Source organism: Carcharhinus amblyrhynchos, chromosome 34 (assembly GCF_965287045.1).
Source record: "Carcharhinus amblyrhynchos chromosome 34, sCarAmb.v2.hapA, whole genome shotgun sequence".
NCBI classification, from domain to species: domain Eukaryota; kingdom Metazoa; phylum Chordata; class Chondrichthyes; order Carcharhiniformes; family Carcharhinidae; genus Carcharhinus; species Carcharhinus amblyrhynchos.
Genome location: NC_137357.1, coordinates 807,308 through 825,159, shown reverse-complemented (window position 1 = coordinate 825,159; position 17,852 = coordinate 807,308). Strand labels below are relative to the sequence as shown.

At 41.6% G+C, this 17,852-nt stretch overlaps 2 protein-coding genes across 2 annotated transcripts in view; one reads left to right on the top strand and one right to left on the bottom strand.

The window, feature by feature from the left end:
• Positions 1–17,852, bottom strand: part of LOC145361221 (scavenger receptor cysteine-rich domain-containing protein DMBT1-like) — a 445,694-nt gene that overhangs the window by 139,809 nt on the left and 288,033 nt on the right. The gene's annotated exons all lie outside the window — the stretch shown is intronic.
• On the top strand, positions 4,279–15,138 carry LOC145361201 (scavenger receptor cysteine-rich type 1 protein M130-like). Its single transcript, XM_080216840.1, has 9 exons — positions 4,279–4,570; positions 6,255–6,569; positions 7,068–7,385; positions 7,618–7,926; positions 9,425–9,535; positions 12,076–12,231; positions 12,773–12,883; positions 13,463–13,579; positions 15,092–15,138. The coding sequence occupies exons 1-9, from the start codon at positions 4,279–4,281 to the stop codon at positions 15,136–15,138; spliced, it is 1,776 nt and encodes a 591-aa protein (XP_080072966.1).

The following is a 17,852-nucleotide window of genomic DNA, read 5'->3' as shown; positions in this document are numbered from 1 at the left end:
AGGTACATTTAAGGGGAGTCCGGATCATTCGGCACTCGGTCAGAATTGGCTGCTGTCTCTGAATTAAATCCGGGTGTCTCGGTCCATGTGTTTGACATTTACTGACTATTGATTGCGGAGGCCATAGAGCGCTTATCCAGTCACTTCGGCTACTTTCAGAGCAGCAATCAGTGGGCAGATTGAAGGTGTTCCAAGAGCGGAGTGAGGATGGGAAGGGTCTGGAGGAGAGTCACGCGGACTGGAAACTTCCCTCTATTCTTCCCTCGCCACTAATTCTGCCACAGCTGCTGAATTGTTCCAGCATTTTCTGAGTTTGTATGAGAGGAGACTGGCTGGATATCCCCTGTCTCTCCAGGCGAGTCGTTTTAATAGCTGTCATGTAAATCCTCCCCTCCAAATGTTTGATCCTATTTGGAAACTTGTCTCCTTCTCACTCCCTGAACCTGACGAATTCCAGCTGTTTTTATCTGATTTTCCCCTTGTGTTCTTGTTTTTTTTTGCGGACGGAGTTTACCTTTCCAGTCTGTCAGGGAGAGAAATCAGAAATGTTTTTGGTGGAGTGTTCCGTTGTATTTGAATAAATTGTGCTGGATCAATTTGTTCAGGAGGTTGGATGTTAAACAAATGTGCGGCAGTCGGTACTTTCTCCAGAATAAAATGAAGGGAGATTAGTTGTTTTAATATTTAAAGCTGCTGCAGCTTCAGGCAGATTTCACACAGTGTAAACTGATAGAGGAAGATGTTGTCCAGACTCAGGAACCAGTAGCCTGGGAGACATTCGCTGGACTGTTTTCCAGAACAGGAGATCCTTTCAAGGTTGCATTTCCCTGAATTGTTTATCGCATTCCAGATACGGACTGAACAAAGTTACTGAAACTTGAAGCAGAAACTCTTCCCCTTCCCATTCTAACCGCCCAAATAGAAATGCTAAAATTCCTGAGGAGTTTTGATTACGTTTTCGATCTGACCTTAATGTTTTAGCCTCCTGTGTACATGAACCCACAATGAGAACTCGAATGGTGTTTGCTCATCACCATTTAGACATTCGGAGATCCATCGTTTTATTTCTGGTTGAATTCGTTTGAGAACGTTCATTCTCAACACGTTTCAGCACCAAAAGAGAAACAACATTAACACGATCATTTTGGTGTCTATCAGTTGGAAAGTTCCTGGGCAAATTAAACCAAATTTCTTTCGATTCATGTTCGCCTGCTGCACATGGGGGTAGTTCCCATCAGCAGGCGTTAGGGGGCGATCATACCCAGATTTTTCCAGATAAACCAGCAGTCCGTTAAGTTTATGGGCGGATGGTGAATAATGTTCCAGATGAATCGCTGTAAGACTAAACGCGGCTTCTGAAGAGAATAGTAGTGGACATGTATTGAACTTGATGAAAAAGATTTAATTATTAAATGAAACGCACTGCCTCTTCTTCCAGTAAATCGGGCCGAGTGCACCACAGGAACGATGTCAGTGTGATTTTGCATTGAAGCGCCATTTATCACATTCATTCGTTTTCACTTAATAATTTGGCACTTTTGGGAAATACATATATGTGGCTGCTCAGATGTGGAAGTATTGTTTTTGAACAAATTAGTTGAGTCTTTGTGTTTTTCTGATCTGAAACAGGAAACAGTGAACCCCGATTGGTTGGTGGAAAGGACAGGTGCTCCGGCCGGGTGGAAGTGCCGCATGGAGAACACTGGGGGACGCTCTGTGATGTTTACTTTGGTTTCCAAGACGCCAGTGTGGTCTGTGAGCATCTTCAGTGTGGAGTGGTAGAGAAAATCCCGAGAGGTGCAGCCTTTGGAAAGGGAAATGGGACAATATGGAAGGAGAATTACAGATGTCACGGAAGTGAATCCCTGTTGTGGGAGTGTCCGGTTTCATCAGTGGAAGAGTTTAACTGCTCACATGAAAATGATGCCAGTGTCATTTGCTCGGGTGAGTCCTCATAATGCAGACACTCAGAGAACAACAACACTTGGGTGTAGTAAGCAAAAAAATCCATTCGACCCGCGAGCCTGTGCAGAATTGAAGTGAACCTCACCCAGTCACAATCCACGCATATCCTCACAGATTTGTATTATTTTTCCCTTCACATAATTCTTCAATTCTCGGAAAAGTTTTGATTGTCCTTCTTCCACTATAAACTCACACAATTCATTTTCAAACCTAACCATTTACTGCAGCTGATTTCAATTCAGTCACTATTGGCATTTTGTGAATTATCTTCAACGTCACCCGCTCCCTTCCCAGGACTTTCCCGCTCTCTGTACCCTCACCAATGAGAACATTTTCTCCGATGCAATTGTTTTTCGCAGAACCCTGGGGATTTTGAAGTCGCCATGAAACTTGGAGGTTAAAACAAAAACCCATCTGAATAACATTAAGTAACTCAAGAGAATAGTTCCCCCGTGTCCAGTCCAGTTTTACCCCTTTCTCAGCATCACATAAAACACTGTATCGATCCTGATATAAGCCTATTTATGACACTGATAAATAAACTTAAACTTATCACAGTGCTGTATCCGCGTGTTCTGTATGTGCAAACTCGCTGTTTTGCTTGATGCATATCCGAAGTAACTGCAATTCTCGCAAAGCCCATTGATGACTATTCCGGGCTTTGGGACATCCTGCAGCTGTGAAAAAAAACTTCACGGAAGATATTCGTTGCCCTCCTTCCCGCCAATATGAGGCTATACCGATTTCCCTACATCAGATGACCCTGCCATTTGCCTGTGCATACCACCAGCACGGCATTTGAAAATTGCAGCCTTGCCCTTAACACCACAGTCAATGTCTTTAACATATCTCAGGTACAGCAGGTCTTCACAGATTCCCCTAAGGAAGCCACATTAACGGACCAAATTATTATTTCCTGTCAAAGGGCCAACTTCACACTTGGATAGACATTGCTGTTTCATTCCATTGGCGCGAGCTTATCAGTGAAGCCTCTAACCTGGCCTTTCTTTGGAAAACTATCTGTAGAACAGTATCGAGCAGAGAGATCTCGGGGTACATGTGCATAGCTCCCTGAAAGTTGGCACCCAGGTTGATAAGGTTGTTAAGAAGGCGTACGGTGTGTGAGCTTTTATTGGTAGAGGAATTGAATTTCAGAGCCGTGAGGTCATGTTACAACTGTACAAAACTCTGGTGCGGCCGCCTTGGAGTATTGCGTACAGTTCTGGTCGCCGCATTGTAAGAAAGATGTGGAGGCATTGGAAAGGGTGCAGAGGAGGTTTACCAGGATGTTGCCTGGTATGGTAAGAAGGCCTTATGAGGAAAGGCTGAGGGACTTGAGGTTATTTTCATTGGAGAGAAGAAGGTTACGAGGTGACCTGATTGAGGCTTACAAATTGATCAAAGGATTGAATAGGGTGGACAATGAGAGCCTTTTACCTCTGATGGTGATGGCTAACACAAGGGGACAATAGCTTTAAATTAAGGGGTGGTAATTATAGGGCGGATGTCAGAGGTAGGTTCTTTATTCAGAGGGTAGTAAGGGCGTGGATGATAACATTGGAATACTTTAGGTTAGAGGGTCATTAGATTGGTTCCACTGGTCGGCGCAACATCGAGGGCCGAAGGGCCTGTACTGCGCTGTAATGTTCTCTGTTCTATGTTCTATCCTTCCTACCATTATTAACTTTCACCCTTTGATTTCTCAGAATATGAAACTCCAGGAAGCTTCTGAAACATTTTTTTTTTCTGAAAATTGTCTCACGGGTGTTCTTAATAGTTAGCTTATTTAAAAGTGATTTTTGTCTATCAAACTATTATTTCAAACAAATATTCCCACAGCCAGAATACCCTCTGTCCCTGCTTTGATGGGTTGCAGCGTATCCCAGCATGCCCAGATAAACTTTCACAGAAGTGTTGCCCATATTGCAGGAAATGAATATCCAACCTCTAGCACTATCTCCTCAGCTGGATAATTTCCATTATCTCCCATTTAAATCACTCACTAACACGTGTTACTGGATTAATGAGGATGTTCCCACATTTGTCCTCCCAAATGCTAACCCATTCTTGAGTTATTCAAACATATGTTATCTCTTTGCTGAAAAATGAATTTACTTTCGACACAGAGTAGGACTTCCGGTTGTTCATCCTCCTGCCTGACTGTGCTGAACCTCCTCTCAGGAACATCCTTTACCTTTTAACAAACAGAAATGTACTGGTGAAAGCTGACGTCAAAACGGGTTAATTTGTTGCACTGTAACCACTGCTTTAAATGCTTTTCTTCGCCTAGATGAAAACTGGTCACTGAGATTGATGAATGGCGGAAGTCGGTGTGATGGGCGAGTGGAGATTTACTACAACCACAGCTGGGGCAGAGTGCAGGACAGCCTCTGGGATCTGAATGACGCTAATGTGACCTGTAGACAGCTGGGCTGCGGCGAAGCGGTAACCGCCTATAACAATTCAAAGTACGGAGAGGGTGAAGGGCCGGTGTGGGTGAATGATGTCCAGTGTGAAGGAGACGAGTCGCATCTCCGGAAGTGCAGCACATTCACATTGAACCCGCAACGCAGTGACAGCATCGGCGTAGGGGTTCTGTGCTCAGGTGAATGAACAGGTCACTTTTCTAGAAACGAAAAGGGGAAATTATAATCTTGGTCAACTGGGAATGTACTTCACTTGTTCGTGGAAAGAACATAGGTGAGATATTTGTCACTGACGCCGAGGTATAAAACAGGACGTCACGGGAAAAAAAAAACAGTTGGTTTGACTAAATTTGACTCCTTCAACAATTTTGCTCATCTCTGGGTAACTTCCGGCAGTCAATTGGGGCCAAAACAAATAAAGTTAATATCGGCAATAGGTGCTAATGTTTTGATCAGAGGAGTGGGTTTCAACAGCATAACGAAAGAAAAAAGGTGAAATGTTTAAGGCTGGAATTCCAATCTTTTAACCCTGTCGAGAACGTCATGTCCATTAAATAAGAGAGTAGAAAGATTTGCTGCAAATAGTGCCAGATGTGAAGGAAATCGAATCCCTTAAATGGATTCATAGGCGCTGGTTATCATGGACGCTTGGGCTGGTGGGGTTGACTCTTGGTTGTTCGAGATTGGCCTAGTGCTTCATGTCATTAGTGTGTGCCTAAACTGGACCAGATACTGGGCAAGACGACAGCTCAGTGACTATCGCTGATTGCTGTGCAGACACATGGATTTGGGCCGGTGTCAGTGGGAGTTTGCCCATTCTCCCCGTGCTTGCGTGGGTTTTCTCCGGGTGCTCCGGTTTCCTCCCACACCCCAAAGATGTGCTGTTAGGCTGATTGGCAGGAGTAAATTGTTCCTAAACCAGTTTCCCTCAATCTGGATGGCCATAAAACATTAGATAGGGGTCGTGGGTAGAGAGGTGGACTGGTGGTGTTGAGATGGCGGCGCGGGCTCGTTGGGCCGAAGGGCCTTTTTCCCAGGCTGATTTTGTTCTTTGTTCTGTTGGAGCGGGATCAGGGGTGGAGAGAAATGATGCATTTGATGAAGAACATGATATTTTGAAGCTTTGTTTTATTGAATGAAGAGAATCCAATGAAGATCAAATGTCAGGGCTGGTGGTGATGTAGGAGGGGAGCGGGTGGGAGTGAGTCCGGCTTTGTACGAGCGGTGGGTCTCTGCTGCTGAACTGGAAGGTGCACGATTATTTAGAAATGGTTTGATTGCATTCACGTTTTTGGATGAGTAAGTAATCGGATTCTTTTTTAATTAGATTTATTGAGTAAACAAGGGCCTTCTGGAGATTTTAGGAGCAATTTCCAGGACAGGTCTGTGTCTGAAAGGTTAAGTCTATTTCACTGTCCTCAGATGCTGCTAAGCTAGTTGATATTTGCAGCATTTTCTGATTTGTCCAATACATAAGTGTGAGCTACAGAAACCTGTTTAAATATGCATGGCAAAACAAAACCTTGACAAAGTATAAACTGTCTGCTCAAAACATTGTTTGTGGAACAACTAATTAGTCGAATTACACTCTTATATGTTAAAGCAAAACATACCACAGAGAATGGATTAGGTACAGTCCGTAGAACGTTTGAGTGGGTGTTAGGAATATCTGAAATATATGTAAAATCCGCATTTATTATTCTGTGTAACATGAAACAGGTGTTGTACTGCGTAGATTCATTTACTTGTCAACACCACCGAACATATAGGTTCTCATTTAGATCTATATTATCCAATAGTTTTAATTTAGCAATGAGGTTAATATATTGAAAGTATAATATGACACTGTATATTTTCTGTTAGGACATAGGCAGCTGAGGCTCTCTGGCGGTGGAACGCTTTGTGCTGGGAGATTGGAGATCTATCACAATGGGATCTGGGGCTCAGTTTGTGATGATTCCTGGGATCTGAAAGACGCGGATGTGGTTTGCAAGCAGCTGGGTTGTGGAAATGCATTGTGGCTTCCTCTCCCGACTTCGACTGGACCAGACGCAGAGCCAATTTGGTTGGATGAGCTGCAATGTTCTGGGAATGAATCATTTCTCTGGAAATGTCCCCATGCACTGTGGGGTAATCACGACTGTAATCATAAAGAAGATGTGAACATTATGTGCTCTGGTAATGATCCCATTTTCTGCAGTTATTAATGAAGCTTCATAAGTAAGATATATTCCTGAATAGCATGTGAACAGCGGTTACGAAGGTCATTCGGCCAAACCCTGTTTGTGCTGTTTGTTCTGGACTGAAATATTGACAAATGAGTGGTCCACTCTGTCTTGATGTGTTCCCTTCTGTCTCTTTGTCATTCATTTCCTATATCAGTGCATTTTGAACCCTTTATGTCACATGTATCCAGAGATCTACTTACCAAACTCTCCCCAATTAGCACAAAAACTCCTCTTTTTCTCCATCACACAAATATTTCGATTGAAATTCAATGTTGCTTACTCGTGGTTATATCGTTTGATTTCAGTTGTGTATTTTTTTTTCTCTGTGACCGTTGTAAATTAATACCGGTAAACAATGAATTTAACTGACACAACATATGTGATACATTGCACTCTGAATACAGAATTGAGCATTGAATCAACTGGATATTTCATATCTCATTGACAGAGCACAAAGAGCTGCGTTTGGTGAAGGGAACACATCGCTGTGAGGGGAGAGTGGAGGTGCTCTATAATGGGACATGGGGAACAGTTTGCTCGGAGAAACTGGATCGGCATGATGCAGCAGTGATCTGTAAACAGTTAGATTGCGGCACACTCGTTTCCATCGACTATTATGCTGGTTCATTCGGAGTAGGATCAGGACCGATTTGGTTGGATGAGATGGAATGCCTTTCACACGAGTCGACCCTTTGGCAGTGCCAGGCAGACCCGTGGGGTCAACACAATTGTGATCATGGGGAAGATGCAGGTGTCGTTTGTTCAGGTAACACAATCAATCATTCTGCTTACAGGTGAGATTTGAAATATTGATGTAGCTCATGGAGTCAACATGTTTGTCTTATCAACAGGGGGAGACACACCAAAGAAAGAACAGGAAAATCTCAACGGCTGCAAGCGAGAATCAGGTTATTTCACATTCTTAATTTTTAGCAAATGCATTTGATTCGTCATTTGTGCTATGCCATGACTGATATGTTTTTGTTTGACCAATTTAGGGCAAAGTTTGCGTTTGGCTGAAGGTAACACGAATTGCTCCGGGAGAGTAGAGATATGGTGTAATGGAGCCTGGGGCACGGTGTGTGATGATTCCTGGGATATGAACGAAGCCAGTGTTGCCTGCAGACAGCTGGGCTGTGGCTCTGCTCTCGAGGCCACAGGAGGGGCCGCTTTTGGGCAGGGTACCGGTACTATCTGGCTGGATGAGGTGAAGTGTACCGCAAGTGAATCCTTTCTGTTTGACTGCCCTTCATCATTAGCTCAGTCTGACTGTGATCACAAGGAAGATGCCAGTGTGATTTGTTCCGGTAAGTGTCCCACTGAGCGGTGTGGTTTGGGACTGTGTGACGGTGGTCCGTCCTTGTTTTCTGAATTTGAATCATGTTTTCAGATATCTTTCTAACAATCAACCCAATTAATTGTGTCTTGTTTCCCATATTTTCATCAGGTCCGGATTTATCACCAACACCTTCAGGTATTTCTTATTAATAAATAGTATTAACTACTCATGTTAATTTTATGTTAAGATGCATAACTGGGACATGTTAACATTGGCTTCGTTTTGTCAATTGATAATCATGTAAGCATTAAGAAACAATATGGAATTTGACCTGAAAATACTTTCTTGAATATTTCATTAGGTCATGATGGTGAAAACACTTCCATCCCTCTGATGATCTGCATATCACTCGGTGTCCTGTTGATCTGTGAATTAATCGCCCTTTTGGCAGTAATGAGGAGGAGATCAACAATGAATGGTAAGGCTCGAATCATATCCCTGAACTAACACAGAAACATCAATAACTGTTCCAAACCCCCGAGGGGATTCTCTTCTACGCTGGTTCCCGCAGAATGTCTCCTGTCCATGTGAGAAACAAATTATCCAGCCAATGGTTTCTTCCAAGCTGCTTGGCAAAGACAGAAATATAACATTTAAGTGAGTGTGTATCCACATTTATATTCCTGGTTTATCCACTCGTCTCTGAGACTCGAAATACACTTCATTTTTTCTTCTAAGAATAGACCAAAAATTTAAATTCAAACAATTTGCACTCTGATTTCGGTAAACATTTGGTAACTTATATTTCATTTCAGTTTACTATTGGTTGCAACCCTATGCTTTGCGATTTATGTCCAGTGTTAACCTCTCTACTTGAATTCAATCCATTTTGAGATGTGATGTGATACTTTTTAAATTAAGTTCCACAATCATCGGTGCAAATTCTGCATCCTATCGCAGCCAATACTGGAGAACTGCAGGTTCAATGCTGGATGCTCAGTGAGTAGCGCCCCTCTCTCTGAGACAGAAGATTTAGTTTTCGGTCCCAACACTGCAGACCAACAACATAATAAAAAAAATAATGCTGCAAAGTCTTTCCAAATCATAATGCCAGGCGGTGGGAGCGGGAGAGAGTTTTGTTCGATCGTGTTTGGTGTGGTGGCAAGTTGGTGATCTGCTCGATGTTAAAAAAAACTGATGAAGGAATTTAGTTAAAGATTGCCTTGTGCGCCATTAGTTTTGAACAGATAAACACAACTACAGCCTCCCTCTGAACTCACACCGAGTATTTGTGATCAATATTTTATCTGCCGACCTACATGGGCTGAAAATGGTTCAGTTCCCCTTGTGATGGACACAGTGGTATCATCACTTTATTAATGACCCAGGGTAGCAAGACAAAAACTCTCCAGGCCTAGTTCTATTCTGGCCTCAGCAAATAGTGAGATGTGAAATTAATGCTAATGAGGAACGATATTTCTAATTGCAAATCTAACAATATACTAACAGTCTCAATCCCCCTGCAGCAGGACCTTCAACAGGCGTCAGGGATCCACCTTCTGGTTTGGACCAAGCCATTTATGAAGAAATAGATGACATTCCGCCTGGCAAGGTTTCCACTGAGTTCCGTGCTTCAGGTTTGTATTTTTACTTCATTTCAAACCCAAGCTACGCTGAAAACTTCAGGTTTCCCTCCCTTAACTGTCAGTTGATGACACCATTTCCTCATCCTTCAAATGGAAAGGAGAAAGGACACAAAGCCTCAATAGGTTTTAGAGGATGAACGGATTTGATTAGATTTCCAATCTCCTTTATTGCTGAAGAGGGTTTTTTGTCACCTGTGTAAAAATAGCGAGCAGATTAGTTGTTTCCAAATTCCAAATAGGCTACTCCTTTCGTCCATCAAGGTTCAGTTTTAAAACACCATGGATACACTGTTTGATTGAACATAAATCAATCAAACACGTTACTGCTGATACGATTTACAGGATCACTGCTGTCTGGGCAAATGTCTGGAGTACATTAAGGTTGTTTTTTTTTGCTTAACTTTAAAGTTTTAAAATGATTTTCAGCCGACGTGTGGAAAACATATATTTTCATTGAAAAGCAAGGAAAAAAAAACGAATGGAAGACATTACACAACAAGAACAAGGAGGATAGCGCGTGTGGGCGGGGAGGTGGCGGGGGGCGGGGGGGGGGAGGGGTGGAGGGTGGTGGGGGTGTTGTTTTTTTGTGGGTAGCAAACCAGTATAAGGGAGGTGACGAAAAATGAAGGAGAGAGAACACAATTAGTTAAGATGACAAAGTTCATTAAAACAGTAAAATCATTGGTTGTTAAATAAATTAACACGATATCCAATGAAGGGAGAAATAAGTTTGGCAATTCAGAATAACTTCATATGTGTTCGTCCAGCACTGTTTTAATTGCAAAATAATGCAATGGCAGGAATATTAAAGATTTTTTTCTGCACTTTGTATCATGATAACACTTAAACATGTGATGGCAGAAGATTTGAATAGCGATGGTAGATTTGCAAAAACAAAAGCCATTTGCACCCAACGCTTTAAGATCATTTTTTTTTCATCCATGCATTTGCAAAGAAAGGAAAATTCTAGCAGACGGACCATTCCAATTTTACACCGAATCACTACTAAGGAGTGTAATACTACACTACTGATGGAGAACAAATATTGACACCATGATTAGAAAGGAAAAAGGAACGTGGTTAGGAAAATATACATCAATCTGCTGAGCATTATTAGCAGGAACATTAATCCAATTCCGACAGAGTGAGAAAAATATATCTGCATGTCAAAAATTATAAAGAACAATCAGTACATCTTTCATGACCTTTCTCAGATAATAACAGCATGAAATTCGTACAAATGGCAACTGGCAAATTATGATTAACACCATAAATGCATTCTTCCAGTTGTCCAAAATTTGTGTGTGAAACAACAAACTCATACACAAACGGATGGGAACAGAATATAACGGTCAGCTCCATTTTAGTCCATGACAATCATGCCTCTGACTCAGATGTTTCCAGGTCCAAGTTCCATTCCAGAATTCGGTCCAGGAAATCAAGTCTGACACGATTTGCAGTGCTGAGAAGGTGTTGTACTATTGGTGATATGACATTTCATTGGAACTATCATCCATGGCCAATATTCTACTGAGGGTAGACCTGAAAAATACTTACCCCTTGAGAAAATTGGCAAAGTTAAGTTCCTGCGTTTTTGTTGTTTCTTTCTTTCTTGTCATTTGCATTGGAATAGTGCAAGACCCAAAACGTTTTCTGCGTTTATACGTTGCAATAGTGAATGCACTTAAAAACTGCTTCGCTGAGGAGGATTCATCAGTTAGGCAGTAAATTACATTGGATGCAAGTGTTTGCTCCCTGTGTACAGAATCATGGGGCGATCTTAAAATTAGAACCAGTTTTCTGTAATAATCTATTAATTTATGGGCTAAATGTTTATATAGTCGGAAGAAGATTAGAACTGGTGGTCTACACAAATGGGTACTGGGATCACATGGTTATGATTTCTTACAATATCTTAATGTTTCCAAACACATTTTAAAAGTGGTAGTAAATTTTGCTGGTCTGACAAGTACTGAAGCAAATTATCAGAAAACGTTAACTCACTTGCTATTATAAGACATACGATTGAAAACAGAACGTCAACAAAAGCAAGAGATAATTTAAAACACAGTGAGAAAGAAATAAGAACATGAGAACATAAGAAATAGGAGCAGGAGTAGGCCATCTGGCCCTTCGAGCCTGCCCCGCCATTCAATAAGATCATGGCTGATCTGTCGTGGCTCAGTTCCACTTTCCGGCCCTCTCCTCATAACCCTTAATCCCCTCTCTTATCAAAAACCCATCAACCCGCTTCATGAAAATATTTAGCGAATATCAGTAAAATACCTCATAAAATGTACTAAAATGTTGTGGTCCAAAAATGACTCGATGCAAAATGTATCTGAGAAAGTTCAGTGAAACCAAAACAAACACAAGGTTCATTTTTAAAGAAAACAAAAGAGAAGGAAATGTTGGCCATCTCAGAAGGGCTGGAGAGAGAAACACGTTCAACAGTGCGTTTTTATGACTTTTCTTCATGCCAGCCTGGCTGACTTTGTCTGCTTTTTCTGTTTTTTTTTTGCGATTGCCAGCATCCACAAAGTATGTGGCGTTTATATACAATCAACATGTAGCAAAACGTGAAGATAAAAATCAACCAGATAGTGGAGTGGATTGTATGAGTCTGAGCATGATGTTATTGAAAGGCTACAGGAAACAGGAGAGGTTTGAAAATAATTTACAAGAATGTTAGCAGTATTGAGGACTGAGATTCATCCAGAATGACTGAACAGAATGAAAATAATGTTCCAATTTAGACTATTTCTGCTCTTTCTTGTGTCTTGCCTGCGACCTCCATGAGTTATTTTCACTCCTGATGGATTTTCATCTCTGGAGATAAAGGGCAGGGAAACAATATGGAAGTGGGAAGAGATTCTGTATCAGAAAACCCTGTCCACTCACCCAGCCGGAACAGATTTGTTCTTTACAATATTTTCTGTTCACTGATATCTCACACATTGGACTGTTCAGAAGCAGAGTGACATCATTAATCCATCCATAGTTGCCCCAGTAATGTGGCGCTGGCTCTTCCCCTTAAACCACTGCATTCAGTCTGTTCACTGTTCTCCCAAACTGGTGCCACGATCAAATGTCAGGACATTGTCACAGTGGCGTTGACATTGTTGCGATATCGACTTTGACTTTCTGAATCGTTCTTGATCATCATAAGAACGTAATGAATCAACCGCAAACAATTTGCCTAATAACCAATTATTTTGTGCTGACCAGTTTCTTCAAGCATTGACTCCTTCGATCAGATTGAATATTACACCAGTCACAGTTTGGGACACACGGATCCTGGATCAGAATATCCTGCAGTGGATTCCTCCTGTGTTCCGGGTAGGTCGAAGTTCACATCCGACCATTTCCTTCCGAGTCTTCTCACTCTGTAATATCTGAAATAGCTTCTGAAATCTCCAAACGTGTACATAATGACGTGCACACCATGAAATGACAGCGCCAAGTAGCTCAGACATTTTAGAATAATTTCAGTTCCAGAACTTCTGAGCCTGAAACAATGTTTTATGGTACTTCGCAGCAATTGAAATGAAGTTTGCTTTCTTCCGAAAAAAAAAGAATTTTAACTTTTTTTAAAAAAGTTCTAGCATTTCCCAGTAGCCATTTTGGGCTGTGAAATGTGTGTGGGTGTATGAGATTGGTGAATTATTAGCAAGGTTATTATATCAAACGAAATTTTGAAAATGCTACGACAAAATTTAGCCTAATAACTCTTCGCGCCCAAACTCAGTGATTTCCACACCATGAGAGACACACTTCTTTCTGTCCCATAATTGTTGAGGTAATAGACATTTAAGGGTAGGATTCTAACTGTCATTCATTACTAATTAATTGTTATTATCTCTCAGCTATATATTGCTATAATCAAATGCTATTACCTCTAAGCTCCTGCTTTGACAGACTATGACGACGCTGAGACTGAAACCATTGACTCCCAGAGTGGGCACTTGCTGCTGAACCAGAGCCCTGACGGTATCTTCACTTCGGAGAGTTCTAGCGGTGACGGCGGCACTCTGGGTGAGATAAATCATTCATTGTTCCGCTTCGTAGAATGTCGATTGGGATCAGTATAAAATAATTTAATAAGAAATTGCAACATGCTTAGGCCGTTCAGCCCCTCGAGACTGGTTCACTCCTTCACCGGATCATGACTGATCAGACATTCTTCATATTGACTCTCTTCCCCCTTCCCCGTCACCCTTGATTCATTTATTCATCAACAATCTGCCTATCTCAGCCTTAACTGTGCACAGGGACTCTGTCTCCACAGCTCTCTGTGCCAAGATTCACCACCCACTCAGAGGAGAAAATCCTGTAAATTTCAGTCTTATGTTGGTGTCCCTTAATACTGAGACTCCTCAGTCTGGCGCTAGAATCTTTAATGGGGACGGCATCCTCTCAGCGTTTACCTTGTCAATCCCCATTACAATCCTATGTTTCAATGAGATCACCTCTCATTCTTCTGAATACCAAATGCACGTAACGCAAAACTATTTAGACTTTCCTCCTAAAATTATCCCCGCATGCTTGTAGTTATCATTTAGATTTAAATTACCCTTTACATTAGACATTTGGATTGAAATTAACCTTTAAGTTAAATTACATCATTCCATCAAGCTCAGTCCTTGTGACTCCATGTTTCAGGAAGCTACAGACAAGGTCACAGTGAAGGAGCTTTCTGTTTTTGACCCATAGCTTCTGAAGCTACATTAATCCTGCTTTCTAATGAACTAGTTCCAGCTGAGGGGCTGTGAAAACTTGTTTTCAACCTACCATTAAAATTCACCCAATCAAAACTGCAATGTTTAGTTGCTCACTAATTTAAGGAACACACTTGACTTCAGGTTGAAAGTTAGAATTTCATGGATATTACCAGGAAATCCCGGTCACTTTCTGATGTCCTTCATGGAATCCCAATGCTGAGAGAACATTCTGAGTTGATTATCACTTCCGAATATTACTGCAGCCTCCCGCCCTCTTGTGTGGAATATAATCGCTCTGGTTTGAAGTGAATTCCAGCCAATCAAATAATAATTTGGCATTTGGTTTGAGTTCCTGCCGCGAATTGTATCAAACAAAACAGATATTTTCAGCCCAAATTTCATGAAAAGTTTCTTTACCCCCACAGTACTCACGAGATCCGCATTAATCCCGTCTTATGCGTTCCTTTTATGACAGCTGAGAAAAATAATGCTGTCTGTGGCATACGCACAGGCTCTTAACCACCATTGGACAGCGACCATTCATCTTCGAAGTATACATTATAATGTTAAACCGTACTTTGTGACATTTTCCAATGGGAGGGCTGCAGTATAGGGATGCGACCTGTCCCACATGGTTTCTGCTTTGTGATTTCCTGCAGTATTTTCAGTGGTACATTACATTGAAAGTATCAGAGAGAATGTGCAGTGTGGATTTGATAGAAAGAAACTGACAGTTGAACTGGAATATAACACAAGTACTTGTAAAGTGTTGACCTGATTGTGGAAATGGTTGGAATTCTTATATATTTTTATTTTACCGTTTCAGATCATCGACATCAACAAATACAGGATGTGACGTCCTCAGACATATGACTTAAATTAAAGGGGACGCCCCTTCACTTTTCCACAAATATCGCCATGTTGAATATACTGTAACTCCAGATATAAATGTTGCTGTTGTTTAAAATTAATTGGACATTACTTCATGTTGTGCTTGCTGAATTATGATTTCTCTCTTCGCTTTGCGTGAAAATAGATACTTTCCATTCAATGAACAATGGGAAACAACTTAGAATGTATTTCGAGCATTGCACTGTCCATATTAAAGCTGTTACATCGCATTGCATTGTGGAACGGAGTCACTATTATGACTCATGATTTGATGCAATATTTGTCAAGTGCATTTGAAAATTATTTTGTAAAAACTTTCCTTCTTATGCCATTAAATAAAGGTTAGAAATGATAAATAAACGTTTTGTTTCCGTCATCTTCATTTACTGTAATCTGGATTGTCACTGAAGAGAGGGGGAGGGTCCACAACATTTCCCCAGCAACTAAATACAACAGGATGTTGTATGCCAGCGCTACCGCTCGCACTCGGGACCACTGAGGGCGCCGGGAGATGTGAAGATGGTAGTCAGATTTCCAAATTTCTTCTTCATTTTAATTCATCAAACTTTATATCCAGTAATCCATTCGTTTCCATGTCCTCCAGGTAGGCACCTCCACTATCGCCCGACAATTCTGAAGACCCTTCGGTTGTTACGGTCATTAAAACAGAAATATTCATTAGCTGTGTCTGTCATTTTATCAGTACATAAATACCAGAAGTGTTGGTAAAATTGAACAATTTAAACGCAATTTTCCAAGGGGAGATTAAGAAAGGAATGTTTAAATGTCGACCCACCTCACTCGCGCTGTTTTCTGCCGGTGAATGTGTTTTATTCCTCTATGTGTGGTCAACAACTTATTTTTATTAAAATAGTTGAAAAGTGAGTTGCAGATTCGTTTGTGTAGTGACGGCCTCTAGCTGTTGGGAACAAAACATTAACTGCGTGGTATCAGGAACTATCTCCTCCTGGATCATTACTGCCAGTAACTAACAGCAAGCAATCCGTCCAGAAACCCTATTCTTCCTGATATTATTCGGATCTAAACAAGCCAAGCAAACGCCAAAAATAAAACTCGCCGTCCACCAAACAGGCAGAACCCTCGACCGAATCCAAACCAATGTGCACAGCAATCAGAAAGCTTGGCATCATCTATGAAAAATTGGCCAGCATGAGTGACGAGCCGTCGATCAAATATATTCTCCACTCATCCCGTCCCATTGCCTGTAGTGTGCAGCGTTTATAAGATGCACTGCAGCAAAGCAATATGGTCACTTCCACAACACAGTCTAAAACGCGAAATCTACCAGCTAGATGGGCAAATTTGTAGAGATATCGGGACATCATCACAAATCATTATCTCTCGTAGCCACTCACTATCCTGACATGGAAAAATATTACCTTTCTTACACTGCTGCTCGGGGACAATGATGGAACAGCCCCCCGCAGTTCCACCACCGCCGCCCCCCCCTCCGCCCCCGCAGTTCCCCGCACCCCCCCCCCCACCCCCACACCCCTCCCCCCGGCCCCAGCATGACCTGCACCATATAGACTGTAGCAGTTTAAGAAAACATTTCATAACAGATTCTCAATGGCAGTTAGCGAAAGACAGTGTATGCCAGCCAATACAAGAACACCGTCAGATGGAATCAAAATCCAGTTCAAAGACATTGCTGGGCGACATATACATTTCCAAATGAAATAATATTTACTCACATTTCACTTATCTTCCAGAGTGGCTCACATTTTTCACCATTTCCAGTAACAGAGCTTTAAGAATGTTTGATTCATTCTGAGCCTCTGCTGATCTGTCAAAACCAGAACATTGAAACTCATCCATATCACCATTCGGTCAATGTTGATGGACCCAAATCAATCCAATCGCTTTCTAACAACACTATGAATTTATTAGCAGCCTACACTGCAGTGGCTCTAACACATCCACCCTTCCCTCCAGCAGCAACTGACCAAATGTCAGAGTGCATTTCACCTCTGTCTGCCGGTTTTAGAAGCTGACCAGGTTGATGAAGATTTTCCTTGTGCAGTGCAAACCCATTCTCCCCAATATTTGCTTTGATCAGTGAGCGCGGTGTTGGAACAGGGAAAAAAATAGAAAATGATTGTTTGAAACAGCAAGATATGTTGATTCCTGGAAAATTAAAAGACAGCACAGGCAAGAGAACAACTTAACTCCAAGAATCTTGCATGGAAAGATTTACATGAAAGACAGTGTTGTTAATGTACACAGAACGAAACACTGAGAACTGGGAGAAGCGAAATGTTTCCAAATGCTGAAAGCTTCTGGGACACAAAGATGTATTTGCTGTTGATATGAAGCTTGAACAAGTGGGAATTCTTATTTGAGGTAAAGGTGTTATGGAAAGGGGTGAAGTGGGTCACTGACATGGTGCTAACGGTGACGATAATGGGTCAGGATGTGACTTCAGATAACGGCAGCTTGTGATGGTTGTTGTGTGGACCACAGTCTATTGACTGATCAGAAAGGAATCAAATTCTTCCTTATTGGAATAGGACATTTATCAGAACAGAGGTAATGGGTCCAGATCACCCATGATTTTATGATTAATAGTAATATTAGCAGCAGAATAATTGAAACAATAATCATAGAATCACGACAGTGTAGAAAGAGACCATTCGGCCCATCGAGCTTGCCCGACAACAATCCTACCTGCGCCC

Bases quoted from the DNA above. Each gene is read 5' to 3' on its own strand.
- LOC145361201 (XM_080216840.1), top strand. From the start codon at position 4,279: ATGAATGGCGGAAGTCGGTGTGATGGGCGAGTGGAGATTTACTACAAC. The intron at 7,927-9,424 runs GTAAGTGTCCCA...ATCCCCCTGCAG, and splicing joins TGCCAGTGTGATTTGTTCCG to CAGGACCTTCAACAGGCGTC. The intron at 13,580-15,091 runs GTGAGATAAATC...TTACCGTTTCAG, and splicing joins CGGTGACGGCGGCACTCTGG to ATCATCGACATCAACAAATA.